The 19,455-nt window shown below is 37.2% G+C and overlaps 2 protein-coding genes across 3 annotated transcripts in view; one reads left to right on the forward strand and one right to left on the reverse strand.

Annotated features, from left to right (window-relative positions):
- The window catches only part of snai1b (snail family zinc finger 1b), a 478,512-nt gene that overhangs the window by 50,698 nt on the left and 408,359 nt on the right, over window positions 1-19,455 (reverse strand). The window lies entirely within an intron of this gene.
- The window catches only part of cpeb2 (cytoplasmic polyadenylation element binding protein 2), a 36,712-nt gene continuing 34,723 nt past the window's right edge, over window positions 17,467-19,455 (forward strand). The window contains exon 1 of one of the 2 annotated variants that reach the window (XM_051096301.1): window positions 17,467-19,073. In XM_051096301.1, the coding sequence (XP_050952258.1) occupies window positions 18,222-19,073 (852 nt within the window). In that variant the 5' untranslated portion in view covers window positions 17,467-18,221. The remainder of the gene's footprint in view (window positions 19,074-19,455) is intronic. The other variant, XM_051096300.1, reaches the window with a different exon arrangement.

Raw genomic sequence — 19,455 nt, forward strand, 5'->3', positions numbered from 1 at the left:
TAAACTCTGCCCACCAAAAACGTCATCACTGTTTGCAAACACTGAATTGGTCTATTGTCATGACAATTAACTGTTATCTCTGCTGGAGCCAGTCGCGTCTTTGCGCTGATGGATGTACTTGTGTTTCTTACAAGAATAGAAAATTAAGGTTCTGTCATCATTTACTCACTGCTGCGTCATTCTAAACATGTATGAACTAAGTGATAATTGAATAGTGTTAAATACACTACTGTTGAAAAGTTTGTGGTTGGTAAGATTTTGTAATGTTTTGAAAGAAGTCTCTTATGCTCACCAAGGCTGCAGTTATTTGATCAAAATGGTGAAATATTGTTGCAACTAAAAATGTTTAGCTTTTTATGTAATTTGATCATGTCATTTCATCACTACTCCAGTCTTTAGTGTCACATGGTCCTTCAGAAATCATTCTAATGCTGTATTCTTTGTTTGTTTTTTTTCCCCAGGACTCTTTGAAGAATAGAAAGTTCAGAAGAGCAGCATTTATTTGAAGCTGAAATCTATTGTAACATTATAAATGTCATTTTAAAGAATCCCTTTGGCAGTAATTCTTAAAATGAATATTATTTGCAAGATAATTATATATAATTATAGAAGTTTGTTTAAATGAGTGATGATATAATCAGTCATGAGACTGATGTGTTTAATGTCTATGACCTAGTGTTGTGGTATCACGTTTGAATGTGGAAATGTTTCAACAGCCTCAGTCTGCATTCACTCTCATTCAGGCCCGTAGCCAGAAATGAGGTCACCGTGGTCCGGACCTCAGTACATTTTTCATGTTCGCAAATAAAATTTTCTCTTGGAATGACAAATTTGAATCATATGAATGTCTACATGACATGTGCAATTTAGTTTAGACAGTTTGCAAGAATGTTTAGCATCCATGGTATGAAAATGACTGCTACGAGACGCTGCCGGAGTGAACGAGACTTGAAAGATTTGTGGGTTGAGGGCACGGGCGCAGCCTCCGTGTTGCCACATTCAGCTATTATAAGCGTTTTTGGACTTATTTGACACTTCAGAAATTAACAAAGTAAAAAGTTGTAGTTTAGGATCAGCGATATCTTTATCTTATAATATTTGCAAAAGATTTTAAATAATTTCTGTTTAGTTTTAATTATTTTTTAGTTTTCGTTTGTTTTAATAGAAATATCTGGCAACGCTGCATCGCCGGCACTTAAACTGATTGTAATCAAAAAAGACATTTACAGGTTATTGCTGACAGGATACCATATTCGTTACAGCAAATGCAAAAACATATCATGATATTATCTGTCAGAAACGTTATCAAAGCCTGGCTCTGGCCATTCTCTCATTGTATTTAAAAGAGCAGCTTGGACATTCTGCTGAACATCTCTTTTTGCCATCCTTTTAAAGTAAGTCACACACATTAAGAACTACATTAGCAAACATTTGAATTTTCCTTTTGGCTATATGATAAGGTGACCTTGTCAGATGTGTCTTCCTCTCATTACCATCCCCCTCTTCCTCACACTTTCTCTCATGGGTCGGGCCTCCCCTCACCCTCCTCAAATATTGCAGATCACGCTGTGATCTCCCTGTGACCCTACAGAGGACAAGCGCTTTGGAAAAAGGATGAATTCTGTGATCTGAAAAACAGTTTTAGATTTTGTGTCAGAGAGTATGAGGAAAATAAATCGTTAAGATTTGAGATAAACCTCAAGTGCACATTCAGTACGATTAAGTGTGCTTCTTTTTCACAAGGAACACTTACAAGATATGTTTGTAGATATGGATAAATAATTCAACAAGCTGCATTATTTGAGGGATCACAAGCACAAACTATGAGTGTTGAGTTAGGCAATACAATTTAATTTACAGGGTTATGTGTTTAGTCAAATCACTAATCTCAAGTACATGCAAAACTAACAGTCAGGCAAACACCGTTAATAAATAAACCCTGCCAAACACACCACATACACATGCAAACAGAGCAGCACACCTCATGTAACAAAACACATGAGTGTACCTTCCACTGAGTGTGCAGAATGCAAGCTTGTGACTTAGTCTTAATCCTCAGAACAGATTGCTTCATTGACAGTTTAAAAACAGGTCAAGATGATAACGAGACCAAACCCTAACCCCTCACCACCTCAACACACACCCCACACAAACACACCCTTACTCATACAGACACAGCTCAGAGGCACACCCTATAAAAGTCAACATAAAACACCATTTGGAGTCCATTTTACATCCATATATGTATAATGTATTTATAGAATAAAACCAGGGTATTTTACTGACTTGTGTCTGAAAAAGTGTGTGATGTTTGCCTGTCATGATAAATTGTAGCTCAAACAGTAGGGCATGGTACTAGCAACACCAAGGTTATGGGTTCAATTCCCAGGGAATGTAAAAGACTCATAGAAATATACCTTTAAATCAAATATAAGTCAAAAGCTATTGACAAATGTATAAATGTAAATAATCAAGGGGATGGTTTCAAGGTAATGTAAGAGACTAACAGAAAAGTATACAGACATTAAAACCAATCTAGGTCATTTTGGATAAAACCATCTGCCAAATGCATAAATGCAAATGAATGCCAAGGTTATGGGTTCGACTACCAGAGAATGTAAAATACTGACAGAAATGTATATACATTGAATGCAATTTAGGTCACTTGAATAAAAGTGTCTCCCAAATGCATGCATGTAAATAAATGCCAAGGTTATAGGTTTCATGCCTAGGAAATGTAAAAGACGGTCAGAAATGTATATAAAATGAATGCAATTTAAGTCACTTATATAAAAGTGTCTGCCAAATGCATAGATGTAAATAAATGCCAAGGATATTGGTTCGACTCCCTGAGAATGTAAAATGCTGACAAAAATGTATATACACTAAAACAAATACTATAGAAATACAAAGACAGTTCACTCCTATATTTGTGAAAGGGAAAACTGCAACTCACAATATGGTGGAATAGTCCCGCCTTGAAAGAGCCAATCACTGATTGGTAAAGTCATTGCGTCATTGCAGCGGCTGTTAGGAGCACTGGTTCCCATAGAAACCTGAGGCTGGACCAGCTGTGGAATGCCATGGGTATTGGTTTTGATTCCCGGGGAAAGTAAAATGAAGATAGAAATGTTTATACACTGAATGCAATTCAACTTATAAAAGTGTCTGCCAAATGCATAAATGTAAATAAATGACAAGGTTACGGGTTTGATGCCCAGGGAATGTAAGAGACTGATAGAAAGGTATATAGACATTGAAAACAATTCAAGTCATTTTGGATAAAAACATTTGCCACATGCATAAATGTAAATAAAGACTGAGGTTATGGGTTTAATTCCCAGAAAATATTATTTTAGTCACTTGTTAGGACAGGACATTATTTGGCTGAGATACAACTATTTGAAAATCTGGAATCTGAGGGGGCAAAAAATCTAAATATTGAGAAATTCGCCAGAAAGTTGTCCAAATAAAGTTCTTTAGCAATGCATATTACTAATCAAAAACTAAGTTTTGATATATTTACAGTAGGAAATTGACAGAATTTGACTTTTAAAAAATCTATAAATTTGATCCATACAGTGTATTGTTGGCTCTTGCTACAAACATGGTTTTGTGGTCCAGGGTCACAAATGTAAATTAACACCAAGGTTATGGGTTCAATTCCCAGGGAATGATAGAAAAGTATGTGCACATTGAAAACAATTTAAGCCATTTTGGATAAAAGTATCTGCTAAATGCATTAATGCAAATGAATGCCAAGGTTATGGGGTTTAGTTCCCAGAGTGAAATGTACACACTGAAGACTTCAGTGTAAAACTTCCAGTCACTTGAATAAAAGCACCTGCTAAATGTGTAAATGTAAATAAATGCCAATTATATGTTCGATTCCCAGGGAATTTCCCACTTTGGATAGTTTTATCTAATTGTGAACTGACTTTATCATAAAAAAGTGGTTGTAAAGGATATATTGGTGATGTTGGCCTGAAAAGGAACATTAATTCAGAAGTGAAGTTAAGAAAGGACATGTCAAAGGAAATTGACTTTAGTATATCACAAAATGTCAATGCATATCATGGATGACTGGCAATATCTGCCATTCTGCTTATATGAGGAAATATTTGACTCATCCCATAACTGAGGCTACATTTCACATCAACAAAAAAGGGTAACACTTTATTTTAAGGTGTTCTCGTTACACGTTATAACAACATATTAATTATGCAAAGTTACATGCAAGTAACCCTAAGCCAAACCCTAATCCTATCCCTAACCATACAGTAAGTACATGTAGTTAATTAATATTACTCAGTACTTTAATATATAATTAAACTGTAACAAGGGCACTTTAAACCAATGTGATTTTTCCAATAAAATTACCATTGGTTTCAATTAACATATCTGCTAGTTGCCAAGCTGAATCATTAAACACCATTTTGATATTACAAGTGTAATGATGTTTTCCCCAGTGAGTTTGTGAACTATGTTATGGACAAACAGTATTTGTATATTCTCATGAAGAGCTGCACTCCAAGTAACACATGTAAGGTTTAAGGTTCAATTAAAGACCGGTCTATAAAAAACAAGCTATTATCACGAGCGGAAACATTTACACTGTAGAGTCATGACAACTATGGCATTCAACTCTACAGGGTAACTTAGTAACATAGTTGACAATTTCACCTTTCTGAAATGTTGGAAATAAATTTAATATAGATGCTAACTTTAAGATTTTGTATTCTTGATTTTGAATTTGAGATCCACTCACTTTAAAAACAGACACAGCAAAAATAATTTAAAGGAGAAGTCCACTTCCAAAACAAAGATCCACATATAATGTACTCACCCCCTTGTCATCCAAGATGTTCATGTCTTTCTTCAGTCATAAAGAAATTATGTTTTTTAAGAAAAACATTTCAGGATTTTTCTCCATATAATGGACTGATATGGTGCCCCGAGTTTGAACTTCCAAAATGCAGTTTAAATGCAGCTTCAAATGATCCCAAATGCAGTTGTAAACGATCCCAGCTGAGGAAGAAGGGTCTTATCTAGTGAAACGATTGGTTATTTTCATTAAAAAAATACAATTTAAGTACTTTTTAATCTCAAACGCTCATCTTGTCTTCCTCTCCCTGAACTCTGTGTATTCTGGCTCAAGACAGTTAGGGTATGTCGAAAAACTCCAATCGTATTTTCTCCCTCAACTTCAAAAATCATTTCAAAATCATCCTAAATCGCTACAGAAGTACCGACCCAGTGAACATGCAAAGAAGATCAAACACCCTCAACAAAAAGGTAAAACAGTGGTATAGGATGATTTTGAAGTTGAGGGAGAACATGAGATGGGAGTTTTTCGACATACACTAACTGTCATGAACCACAACAAAAACAGTCCAGGCAGAGTAAGACAAGACGTGTGTTTGACATTAAAAAGTATATAAATTGTTTTATTTTTATGAAAATAACCGATCGTTTCACTAGATAAGACCCTTCTTCCTCAGCTGGGATCATTTACAGATGCATTTAAACTGCATTTTGGAAGTTCAAAATTGGGGCACCACATCAGTCCATTATATGGAGAAAAATCATGAAATGTTTTCCTCAAAAAACATAATTTCTTCACGACTAAAGACAGAAAGACATGAACATCTTGGATGACAAGAGGGTGAGTACATTATATGTGAATCTTTGTTTTGGAAGTGGACTTGTCGTTTAAAAGACAAAAAATTCAAGCAAACTAGAACATAGGGCACACAAAATATTTATGTTAAATTATACTATGCCTGACAGATAAAATATTATTTTTCAAAAGAAAATTGTTAGAAAAAATGGTTATCGTCAATGGCCATGAAATGTACCCTAAATTGCAGAATGACTCATTGTATGTCTCGATAGAGTTTTAGCAGCTGTCTCTGTCACAATACAGTCATTCATTCATCACTAAATGACTCTTTAGTCATTCATTCATCGGAGGACACAAAGACACAAATCCTTTTTTGTTTTTAAGAACATAATCATAACAAAACAAATACAACTTTCTAAAAAGGGTTTAACAATCAAAATCCATTAATCTAAATCCATACATTAAAAGCTCAATGAAATGGAAGCGAATGCTTTGAATATATTTGCCATACAGAGTCAAAACGTGTGTTGAGGTTCCTCTGAGCCCCGGCGTATGATGTCATTAACCTGTGAACAGTGTCAGCGATTTTACATTGCACTCAGTCACTAGGGTGTACAGGTGATTAAACCAATTAAACATATTTCACCTTATGCAACAACAAATTTGATGATTTGTGTGTGCAAAAAATCCTCAAAAAGGTAATGTGTTCAAATCCCTCACACTAATTATAAGCAAAAGTAATGGCACTGCTTGCCTCAACAAACACCATTAATGATTTGAGTGTCCAAATGAATCATTATTCTAGTGAAAATCACTTAACGCTGATTATTTGATTGCTGTAGTCATCACCCAACTGAAATAATGAAAATAAAAACCTGAAATGAGAATTTTATCATAAATTCATGTCAGGTTTAGAGCTGTAGATTTTGGGGCCTGGCTGATTTAACAGGACCAGCATTCAAACAAAAGGCCATGTTGTTTAAAAGAGAAGAAGGAACCATTGTGTTGAACACTGATTGCGCTCCTCACCCTTAAACTGATACAGCTGCATCTTAAAGAGCCTCTGAAATGCACTGCTAATGCTATTAGATGTTTGTAGGTGTAATTGTGTGTGTGGGAGAGAGTAAGTGGTCATTTCAAGACTTTTCAAGACCCCTGGGGGTCTTAATCTCACTGAATCCTAGACTGGGCAGACACCATATTGATGCAAATGAAAACTCTCAGGGAATAAAAGTACAGACTGTTCAGTTATACTGTTTGGTCAACTCAGATGGACATGTTTTCGAGCAGTGTTGCCAAGTCTGTGGTTTTCCCGCGGAATTGGGCTACCTTTACACCATTGCTGTAGGTTGTTTTTCAGTCCTTATTTTAAAGCAATCTCCCTCCGCTGGAACACGATTTGAACGAATGGAAATAACCCCCTGGAAATAATGCAATTGAGTTAGTTAGGATAATCAGTTGGGCTGATTTTGTTTTGCGGACCTGGCAACCCTGTTTCCAGGTCAATACATCACTTTTAAGATGCAAGTTTGTCAACAAAAATATTATATAAAGTCGGCAAATCGGAACTGGGCATCAAGACCTGCAGTGTATATGCGGCCCAAGATACCTTGTTTTAACCAAACAATTTTAAGACAATCCCAGAATGCATTGCGACAGCCCAGTGGAACAAAAAATATCTTAATCTTACTGAATCTTAGCCTGGGCAGACACCATACTGATGCAAATGAAAACTGCAGGGAATAAAAGTACAATCTGTTCAGTTGTACTGTTCCTTCGATGGCTTGAGAAAACAAACTAGACGTGACCTATGACTGTAAAACTACGCAACAGGCTGTGCTTCTATCCCTCACAGCCATGTTTTCATTCTCATTAATTAAATGAATGCAACCCTGCCTGCATTTGGTTAATTATCATCAGCTCATGCGCATAAACCAAGATGCATATTTCAATCTCATATCTTTTCTAATCTCAGTATCATCAACAACATCAGTATAAACATTTGCATTTGTTTCAGTCTTCACTGCATGTTTAGACGCTGTAGCGAGAGTGACAGAGCTCTTCTCAGAAATCTGAAAATAGCCCGTCTGGTAAGCAAGTCCACCGTCGATCTAAATATAGCTTTGCACCACACAACAATTATGCCAACTGACACCAAGTGTTCCCCCTTCGTGGGAAGCGCTGCCCAAAACCAAATGAGCTGCCTACTTAGACATCATCAGTGTGTTCCCAACACTGTTCTGAAAGCTTAGCATAGTTTTTGGTTTACATTGCTCGGTTCAAGTGACCCAATTCTGATTTTTTTTCCCCACACATGTGGCACACATTGGATGTGTACACGAACGGGGAAACAGGAAAAAAAATAAATAAATCACACGACCGGTTTTAGGCCTCATTCGTATGTGGAAATAAATCAGATATAAATAGGATATGTGCATTTGCATCAGATTGGATATTCCCGTGTCGTGTGTCATTGCAAATAAACGCGAATAACGTCAACTCTGATGGATATGTTTTTGGACGGTGTTGCCAAGTCTGGGGTTTTCCCCGTGGAAATAACGCGACTGAGTTAGATTGGATTAGCAGTTTGGCTGATTTTGTTTTGCAGACCTGGCAACCCTGTTTCAAGGTCAGTATGTCACTTTTAATATGTAAGTTTGTCAACAAAAATATCATATAAAGTCAGCAAATCGGAACTGGCCATCAAGACCTGCAGTGTAAATGTGGCCTAGGATACCTTGTTTTAACCATTTAAAAAAAAAAAAAGACAATCCAAGAATGCCTTGTGGCAATGCAGTAAACAATATCTAAAATGGTGTAAAAATATATATATAACAAAACCATATTATTTTACCTTATATTTGTGTTTATTATAAAGATGTTGTCACTTCCCTTATGAAAATTAACCATGGTTTTACTACAAATAAAACCAAAAAAAAAAAAAAAAAACAAACAAAAAAACATGGTTACTTAGTTAAACCATGGTAACCACAAATTAACCATGGTCTTGGTACAACCATAAAAACTATGGTTAACCTATGTTTTACCACAGTAAAACTATGGTTATACAAATGGTAATCAATGTGCCAAAAAAACAGGTTTACTATACTTTTACAATAATAAAACCATGGTTGGATGAAATTTTGTGGGCAAAAACTGTAAAAAAAACATTGTCTACCCTGTTGAAGAAAACAGCATATGCTGGTTCAGTATGTTTTGAAGCATGGCTGCTGGTTTGAGATGGTTTAAGCTGGTTGTTAGCTGGTCTCCCTTATGAAAATTAACCATGGTTTTATTATAGTAAATGTGTAGTAACCATGTTTTTTGGTGGTTTGATTACCATTTATATAACCATAGTTTTACTACAAATACCATGGTTAAACTATGGTTAGTATAGCAAGACCATGGTTAATTTGTAGTTACCATGGTTTAACTATAGTAACCATGGTTTTTTGGTTTTATTATAGTAAAAGTGTAGTAACCATGTTTTTTTGGCACATTGATTACCATTTGGTATAACTGTAGTTTTACTACAAATTGCATGGTATCCATGCTTTTTTTAGTTTTTTAAATTTTTATAAGGGTCAAAAAATAACCTAACCAGTATACGCTGTTTTTTTCAACAGGGTATTGCCAATAGTGTAGCGATGAATGAAGCACAGCTAACACAGAAGTCAAAAACAATCAGCTTTCTGTCAGTCAGCACATGAACTGAACCTGTTGCGAAATAGTTGTGCAATTCCTGAATTGAATTGAATGGATTTCAACAACGAAAATTCACAGAACAGCAGTAAACATGATTGGATCATTCCATGTTGTTAGCTTAGCAACATGCTAACACCAAACTCAAATGTCTTATGTAAAACATGTTATTTTGTGAAGCACAGCTTCAGATTAGTCATCTATCAGTTTCTATTAAGGTAAACAGGTAGACGCCTGTGTAGACTTTAGATAGCAAGGTGGCTCACTAGGTTTTGGAACGCAGCCATAGCATGTGCTCATCATCAGATTGAGGTGTCACATTCAGTTCTGTGGCAGCTGACACACTAAGAAAGACACACACACACACACACACACATGCATACAACCCCCATCCTGTTTAAGAAGGCTATACATTGAGAAGGGGACAGCAGCTGGCAGCTTGCCCTATTATAACTGCCCCACCACCACCGCAGACACACTCTCAACCCCACCCAGAAATCACACACACTAATCACAGCCAATGATTGCTCAGCACCGGCCAGGGCCGCCACACCTGCCCTTAAACTCGTAGAACTGCCCCATCTGGGCAACAAGAGCAGGAGGAGGGGTCCCTGTTTATGGACCCAACAGCTGAAGAGGAACATGGAAAAAGGGGGATGTAAAGGCAAGATCTCAGGAGGATACAAGTGATGACGAAGTGTGTGTGTGTGTGTGTGTGTGTGTGTGTGTGTGTGTGTGTGTGTGTGTGTGTGTGTGTTAGGCCTCCAGGGAATATGCTGTGTCATCTCTGCAGTTATCAGCTGGTGAAATTTCCTCTTTTAATCTATTAGCAGTCAGTATAAATTTTCCATTTCTTTTCCTCACTGTTAAACAAAACATTGTTAAGCGAAGAAAAGCAAAAGCAAGTGTTTAGCTGTGGCAAGCATTAAAGCACATTCACACCAAGGATGATAGCTATAATGATAACCATAAATTTTAATAATCTTTCTAATTCGATGGGAATAGGGTCATACACACCACAACTACAAAGATAAAGACACATTTATAGCCACAGATAACAAAACTGCAGTGCAATCTTAGAATAAACAAAGCGCTATTGTCCGTTTGTGTGGATGCTAATGTAAACCTTAGTCAGGGTAGCACCATATTTAATCTTTGACAGGAATGAAATTAAGGACGTGAAGGATAAAAGTACAGTGTGTTCAGTAGGTTGCACTGCTATTTATGATTAAATGTCTTTCTGGAAAAAAACACAGTTTTGAAAGTTGTATTATATAAATAAGGTATATTTTGTGAATGTGCAAGACTTACGATTCATTAGCCACTAGCTAAAAAAATAACAGTGCAGTAAATGGTAAAACTGTTTGCACTACAAACCACTGTGTTTATAATTATGACAATACATTAAAATTTGATAAGAAATCCCTGTTTGCAATATCACACAGCATAACAAGCTATTTTGTACAGCTAAAAATAAACCTTGCACATTAAAATTACAAATTGCTGTGCAGCTCTTATTGAAAATGTAGAGAAGAGGTGTTCTGTTGCTTCCAAATACCATTACAAACATTACAAACCATCAACTTTTAACCATTAAAATCATTAAAAAATGAGAAAATGTTATATTCTATTGGGATTTAGTGGTTTTAACAAGCCACCAATAGAAAGCAGAAATACAGTTTCTATTAAAATCAGTACAATTCCCATAATAACCAGTAAAACCATTAAAACTCTGCTGTTGCTAACAGTCACATGCTAAAAACACTCTGAATACCCTGTAGAAAAATAACAGCATATGCTGGTTAGGTATGTTTTGAAGCATAGCAGCTGGTTTGAGCTGGTCTTTAGTTGGTCATCAGCTGGTTCCTGAGCTGGTTATGAACTGGTCCTCAGCAGGAGCTAGTTGCTTAGGACCAGCACATGACTAGCTTAAAGCAGCTCATAACCAGCTTACAACCAGCTCAAACCAGCTGCCATGCTTCAAAACATACCTACCCTGATAGCACACATACATCTTGGAGACGTCTATTTGATGTCTGCATTTACATCTGCAAGACGTATTTTTTACGTAGTTTGCTCATCTGCAATACATCTGTTGGACGTTTCCTATCAGATGTCAAATAGACGTCTATTAGATGTCTTATGGATGGTTATGGTTTAGAATGTATGCAAAACTGACATCTTACAGACATATACTAGACGTATGTACACAGCAGATGCTTTCCAGATCAAGAGATCTTTAACAGACATCTTGCAGACGTACGTGTGCTAACTGGGTAACCAGAATATGCTGTTTTTTTCAACAGGGTTTTTTCATAGCCTGAAAACACCCTGGCAATGCCTGCTAGCGATTTTGGCTGCTAGGTTCAGGCAAACATCACTAAATCTAGTTTTGAACCTGAAAAATGAGAACCCTGAGTGCATCACGTAGATGTCTAGAAGATGTGTGTTTTGGTGTGTTGTTTGCTCAACGCAGCTCTGAAACATTTCCTGTCAAATGTTTAAGAAACTTTTACAAAATAAAGTGTCTTTAAAGGGTTAGGTTACCCAAAAATGAAAATTCTGTCATTAATTACTCTCCCTCATGTCATTCATCTTCACAACACAAATTAAGATATTTTAGATGAAATTTAAGAGCTTTCTGACCCTGCATAGACAGCAAAGGAACTGACATGTTCAAAATGTTCACAGCCCAGAAAGGTAGTAAGGACATTGTCAAAACAGTCCATGCAACATCAGTATTTCAACTGTAATTTTATGTAGGTATGAGAATGCTTTTTGTGTGCTAAGAAAAGCAAAAATAATGACTTTATTCATTTTCTTCTATTCTGTGACAGTCTTTGACACGCATTCACGAGAGTACCTCGTTATTTTGGTTTTCTTTGTGCACAAAAAGTATTCTTGTAGCTCTGTAAAATTACGGTTCAACCGAGGATGTCATGTGGCGTCATTATTAGAGTCCTTCTACAGAAATGTCCACTTTTGGTGTGGCAAGATGCCTTAAAATGTATTTCCTTTTCTAACATTTAAACTTTATTAGACCACATTATTAGATTACTTTATGAATACACATAAATGACAGCTTAATGACTTTTTAAAAATATTTTTTTTGCATTTATTTACCCATGAGGAAGATAACACCACTGACAATTTTCATGAAAAATGCATTTTACAAAATGCCTGCTGCAAGGTATCAAACCACATGTTGTCAATCATGGTATATTCACTAAATTAAACTTTATTCCATTTGTATTCTAGTTTTTTACAATTTCCGATCAGTAAAGAAGGTCACACCAGTGACTTCCACTAAAAGCTTCATATGAAATCATGAGATAAATGAGAACTCAAACTCAAACTCAAAAGAGACAGTGGACTTATCAATTGAATACTTAGGACCATGTGATATTTCAGTTTTTCTTTTTTAATAAATCTGCAAAAATGTCAACAATTCTGTGTTTTTCTGTCAATATGGGGTGCTGTGTGTACATTAATGAGGAAAAAAATGAACTTAAATGATTTTAGCAAATGGCTGCAATATAACAACGAGTGAAAAATTTAAGGGGGTCTGAATACTTTCCGTACCCACTGTATATTTTATAATATGAAATCAGCATTTTGTTTTTTTGTTTTTTTAAATTCCATTTGCATTATATATTTGATAGTTATAAGTAAATTATTGTATTTTAAATGGTAGAAAAACCTGTTTTTGACCTCAAAATAAAGCACTTTCTCTCTGTACATGGTTGTGAGGACGAACGGATTTGTCTATAATTTAATCTAATAAATTAATTTAAAAACAAATACTGCCACATTGATAGCTCAAGAATGTGTATTTGTTCAACTAATATTGTGTCAATTTTAAAACATGAAGACATCGCAACCCTAAAGTGTTTTTCAAGTGTAATATTTCTGTAAAGGCTAGGGACAGAAAAACGGACCCTCTACCTTTCTGGGCCTTGAACGTGGTAGTTGTGTTGCTGTCTATGAAAGCTCTCAGAATTCATCAAAAATATCTTAATATGTGCTCTGTAGAAGAACGAAGGTCTTACGGGTTTGAAACGACATGACAGGGAGCAATTAATAACAGAGTTTTCATTTTTGTGTGAACTACCCCTTTAAGATGAATTAGAATGTATGTAAAACTTCTTTTTCTTGTGTTATCTGGGAAATGATTTTCTGTTGTAAACAATATGCTGTCCATTTGACCTGGAATATTCCTTTTACATAAATGTAACACACACTGTATGAAAGTTATCATCCAAAAAAAGAGAAAGATTTACCTGACCCAGATTAGTTAGCTAGTGGATGTTTATTTAGACAGTTCTCACCCTCTCACACACACACTTGGAAGACCAGCTGGTATTTAGTTGTAGGTTGAAATCTATACGGTGGTAATCAGCAAATTAGATTGCGTGCAATGCCTGTTCACCGTATCTCTGACTCTCTCTTTCTACCCCCGTAACCCGCAATCCCTTTTCTGACTATAACTCTATTTCCCATTTATCTCATCTATCTGTGTCTCCATTCAAACACAATCATCCATCTCTGTGACTACACACCAGTTTGTGCATGTGTGATGAAAACGAATTTCAAAAAGGACAATTACAGGTTGTCAGCTGCTATTCCAGGATATGCCACAGTTTATCTCCAACCACCATTCACCAGCCAGTAATGACCTATAATAAAGGCTGCTTGCGGGGTTTGATGCTCCTGTTGGACCAGCCTTATCTTCATCTTCTCATATGAGGCATTTGTCAATGATTGAAGGCTGTCAAGCCTCTAACAAATTACAGGATGAAACTTGAGGAATAATGATGCTGTGTGCAGCAGGGATGCAAATGGGAAAAGTGAGTAGACTTTGATCAATTGTGATGTGTGGGTTAATTTGTAACTGTCACAACAGTGGCTGCGTGGAGGTGAAGCTCTGATGGGCTTAGATCGATGATTGTATGATTAATCTGTCCTCAGTGTTGCTGCGGCGTGATTGAATCAATGGAGGAATAAGACGTTTATGGGAATTATGATAGGGAATTGTTTCGCCATTGTGCTTATATTGATGGCAATATAACCATAATTAATTGCGCTTAGTAGTCGAACGACCCCCTCCATACACATCCTGTAAAAGCTTTCATTATTGATCAGTTCCCAGCATGAGAGGGAGAGAGGGACTGCAGAGTAAGTGGTTAAAACAAATGCCACATTTGACGTGGGAGGTACAAACACGGCCAGCTGTCAAATGGGATCAGATGCTTTAAAAGGTGGACAAAGACTGGAGGGACAGAATAATGTCCCCTCGTTAGAAGCATGAGGATGCTGTTTAAGCATGCATAAGGAATTAATCTCCTTGACACCCGGGTGCATTTTAATGAGATATTTTTAGAATCCAGCGTCACTGCGCACTGAGGATGCACATTATCCCTGTTCACTCGTATTATACACACAGCAGTACATACTGAAGTATACACTACAGCATGTACTAAACTAGAACTGCAACTACACTATGCTACAGAATAAACAATACACTCCTACAAAAAAGTAAAAGTATATGTATTAGATGGAGCACTGTGGTATTATACCATGGTACTGAACGATTACTCAAAACAGGTTCTCATGTTGCTGAATACTTCACTATGTACACTATGTACTACACTGAATACAATAGACAACACAATATACTCAATTTTTCAGTGTGAATTAGACAAGATACTTTACAGTACACCATATATGGTAGTATATACTAAAGAGTAGCCTCAATACTTCAGTATAAACTAGATTAAACACTACCACATTATACTGAATATTCTAGACTGTATACCACGTAGTACAAAATGTACAATAAACTATCCTTTGTTTTATACATTGCACAGTAAATAACCAAATACCAAATGCTTCCTTATAAAGCAGGTAGTACACTATAGTAATGTATACACTACACTACAACCTTGGTATTACATTATGTATTTTACCTTATGTAATATACTAAATACCACAGTATGGACAACTCAGACCACTACGCTAATGTCAAAGCTGCACTATACACTACAATATTCTGAAGACTTCAACATAATCTAGACTATGTAGAACATACTACACTGTGTACTATACAAAACGAAAAAATAAGCAACTGCTTACTATGTAAAGCACTACGTAGACTATACTACACTACTGCTACACTGAGTACTACAGTATACTGATTGTATACTACACAATATAGCATACACTACTATAATAATAAACAACTACATACTACTTCATATAGAATACTGCGTTCAATATACTATACTACTTACTACTGTATGTACTGACTAATACACATACAGTATTTCGATTGTGTACTACATTATATAGAATATACTACACTACACTATACAATATATTAAATAATAAACAACTACATACTGTATAGTGCACTGCATTCTACACAACATACTATGTACTGAACACTACAGTATAATCTAGACTGTACATTATATAGAATATACTACATTACGTGCTGTGTATTGAATACTACAGTATAATCTGTGTATTTTAGAATATATTACACTACTTACTGTGCGCTGAATACTACGGTATAATCTAGACTGTATAGCACATTATATAGAATTGACTACACTATATAGTGTACACAACACAGGTATACCGACTATACAATATATTAAAGCGCATAATATATAGTGCACTACATAGAATATTCTACAGTACTTGCTGTGTACTGAATACTACAGTACAATCTGTATAGTATAGCATATATTACACTAAGTATACACTACACAATATATTAAATAATAATATACATACTATATAGTGCACTACATATGCTACACTACTCATACTGTGTACTGAATACTATGGCATAATCTACACTGTATAGTTCTTCATATAGAATTTCCTATGCTATATAGAGTACACAGTACAATTAAGTATGTACTACACAATATATTAAATAATAAAGTGCATACTATATAGTGCACTACATAGAATATAATACACTACTGGCTGTGTACTGAAAACTACAGTAGAATCTAGGCAGTATAGTAACAAATATACTACACTAAGCATATACTAAGCAATATATTAAATAAAAGTGCATACTATATAGTGCACTACATAGACTATACTACACTACTTGCTGTGTACTGAATACTACAGTACAATCTAGGCAGTATAAAATAGAATGTACTACAGCAAGCATATACTACACAATATATTTAATAATAAAGTGCATACTATATATAATGCATTACACAGAATATACTAGATTACTTGATGAGTCCTGAATACTACAGTATAATCTAGACTGTATAATATAGTAATAGTCAACATTTGAAGTGGATCAAAACCTTTCATCAAAGGTGTCCTAAAACCAAAACAATACCCGTTCTTGTCTTAGGACAACTTTGCTGAACTTTTTTTTTATCCACTTCAAATGTTGACTACTGTAGAATATACTACACTAAGTACAATACAATACACAAAATATTAAATAAAGTGAATACTATATAGCACACTACATAGAATATACTACACCACTTGCTGTGTACCGAATACTATGGTATAATCTGACTGTATAATATAGAATATACTACACTAAGTATACACTACACAGCACATTAAATAATAAAGTGCGTACTATATAGTGCAGTACACAGAATATACTACACTACTGTGTACTGAATACTATGGTGTAATCTATACTGTGTAGCACATTATATAGATTTTACTACACTATAGTGTACACAACGCAAGTATACACTACACAATATATTAAATCGTAAAGTGCATACTATGTAGTGCCTTATATAGAATATACAGTAGGCTACTACACTTCTTGCTGTGTACTGAATACTACAGTAGAATCTAGACTGTATGGTATAGAATATACTATACTAAGTATACACTACACAATATATTAAATAAAAAGGGCATATTGTAGAGTGCACTACACAGAATATACTACACTACTTGCTGTGTACTTAATACTACAGTATAATCTAGTCAGTATAGTATAGAATATACTACACTAAGCAAACACTACACAATACTACGGTATAATCTAGACTGTATAGTACATTATACATTACTACATTTTTTAGTGTATACAACACAATATATAATACTACACCGTATTCTGTATAATATAGGCTACTAAATACTAGTAATAAGTATAATATAGTACAATGTATAGAATATGCTCTGTGCTACGCTAAATGCTCCACAGCCATGCTAGCATAATCCAAATGTTTTATCAGGCACCGAAGGTCTGCCATGTAATATGATATGTTGAATGTTCAAAATTTGGTCTGGTTACTAAGCACAGTAAGCCGTTTATTACTGCTCTATTACAGCCAGGCATGAGGCACGCGTATGGCCTGGGCAGATTATAAAGGCTAAAGGTGAAAAGACTGGAAGACACCCGAACGCGCAGTTGACCAGCAAGCAGCAGCTGCCATATTTCCGCCAGTGCCAGAGCTCAGCAGCACTCAGACCGGGCGGACTGGTCTGCTCTGCTGCACCTCCTGAATAATGAATGAGTGACGCGCACATTGCGGCTCTCTCTGCGGCTGTGAGGGAGGCGGGTCGCGCATGCATTATGACGCGGCGCTGACGTGCATGCAGGAGTTTTAATCCTCTGCCGCAGCAGCAGATCAGCCGGTAACGCGAGGAGGGGGATGCGCGGTCGGTCGGACGGACGGACGGCTAGAACGGCTAAAAAAAGCCGCAGACAATTAAATCCACGAACAATATTTATAGTGTGTGAAAAAGGCGACCGACTCGACCGAAAGCTCCTCCTCTCTCGCTCCAAACAGGCTTTAGGAAGTTATAGGACACAGTGCCTCTCTTATTGTTCTTGACCAGGCCTGGGAATAGGAGAGCTGCGCTGTTTTGACGCAATTAAATGGGTGATTACGGGTTCGGCTTGTTGCAGACAGCGAACATCAGCAGCAGCAGCAGCAGCAGCTCCGCACTGTTCGGCGGAGGCGCATTCACACCCTATTCCAGCCCGTCTCCGGTGTGCCCCAGCAGCTCGCCTCTGGTGTCCCCTCTTTTCCCGTCACATCAGCGCAACATGCAGGATGAGCCTGCGGGGTTGACAGCTTCTCAGTCCAGCGACACCAACAGCGAGCAGAGCAGCGCCGCCGACAACGACCTGAGCCGTTTCTCCTCCGCTGTAGGTCACGCACAGACAGCCGGTGACCTTCAGCACGACCGGAACATACATCAGCAGGCTGAGCCGCAACAGCAGCAGCCGCACTCCTCCTCCTCATCCACGGGCCTGGACACCGATGCGCCATCGTCCAAGGTGAAGACCCAGATGGAGTCCCCCAGCGCCCACCACATCAACAACGGCACCGGTGGCAATAACATGCTCGCCGCCGCTTTCCCGGAGATGCAGAACCCCGGGGGCGGCGGCTCGGCTTCCCCCACCCTGCCCGCTTTCGGAACGCCGTGGTCCGTGCAGACGAGCTCCCCGCCTCCGCCCGTCTCCAATTCCGCTAACGCAATAAACCCGATCCCCACCACCGAGCCTGACAACTTCTACCCGGGCATCCCTTCCTCTATCAACCCCGGCTTCTTCCAGAGCTTCTCGGCCAACCCGTGCCCGGTGCAGGGCTTCAGCAGCCCCTTCTCCCCCCAGATCAACGTCCCCCCGCAGCCACCGCAGAGCCGCCGGTCCCCGGTCAGCCCGCAGATTCCCCCGCAGCAGGGCGCCTTTCTGCAGCAGAGGAACAACTACAACCACCACCAGGTGAGTGAGCCCATCTCGTCGAACAACATAACGTGTCCGTTTCGAAAATAACTGCTTACTTATTAGTATGGAGGCCTTTGTAGAAGACTAAAGATGAAGACGGCTGTTGAACTGTCATTGTGACGCAAACGCGGCCTTGAAACGGCTTCTGTTGCGTCATAATGCAGCGCTCAATGAAGCCATTGTGACGTCTGTGAGTTGAATACAAATGCGGCCTGTCAGTGCGTCACTACAAGCCAGCATTACTAGTATACACTGCCAAGTAGGATTAAAAAATGAGTACCTGAATTAGTATTAGCATGTTTGAAATATATTCAAATAAACAGCTATTTTAAATTCTAATAATATTTACTGCTTTTTCACTGTATTTTTCATTAAATCG

This window comes from Labeo rohita, chromosome 23 (assembly GCF_022985175.1).
Source record: "Labeo rohita strain BAU-BD-2019 chromosome 23, IGBB_LRoh.1.0, whole genome shotgun sequence".
NCBI classification, from domain to species: Eukaryota; Metazoa; Chordata; class Actinopteri; order Cypriniformes; family Cyprinidae; genus Labeo; species Labeo rohita.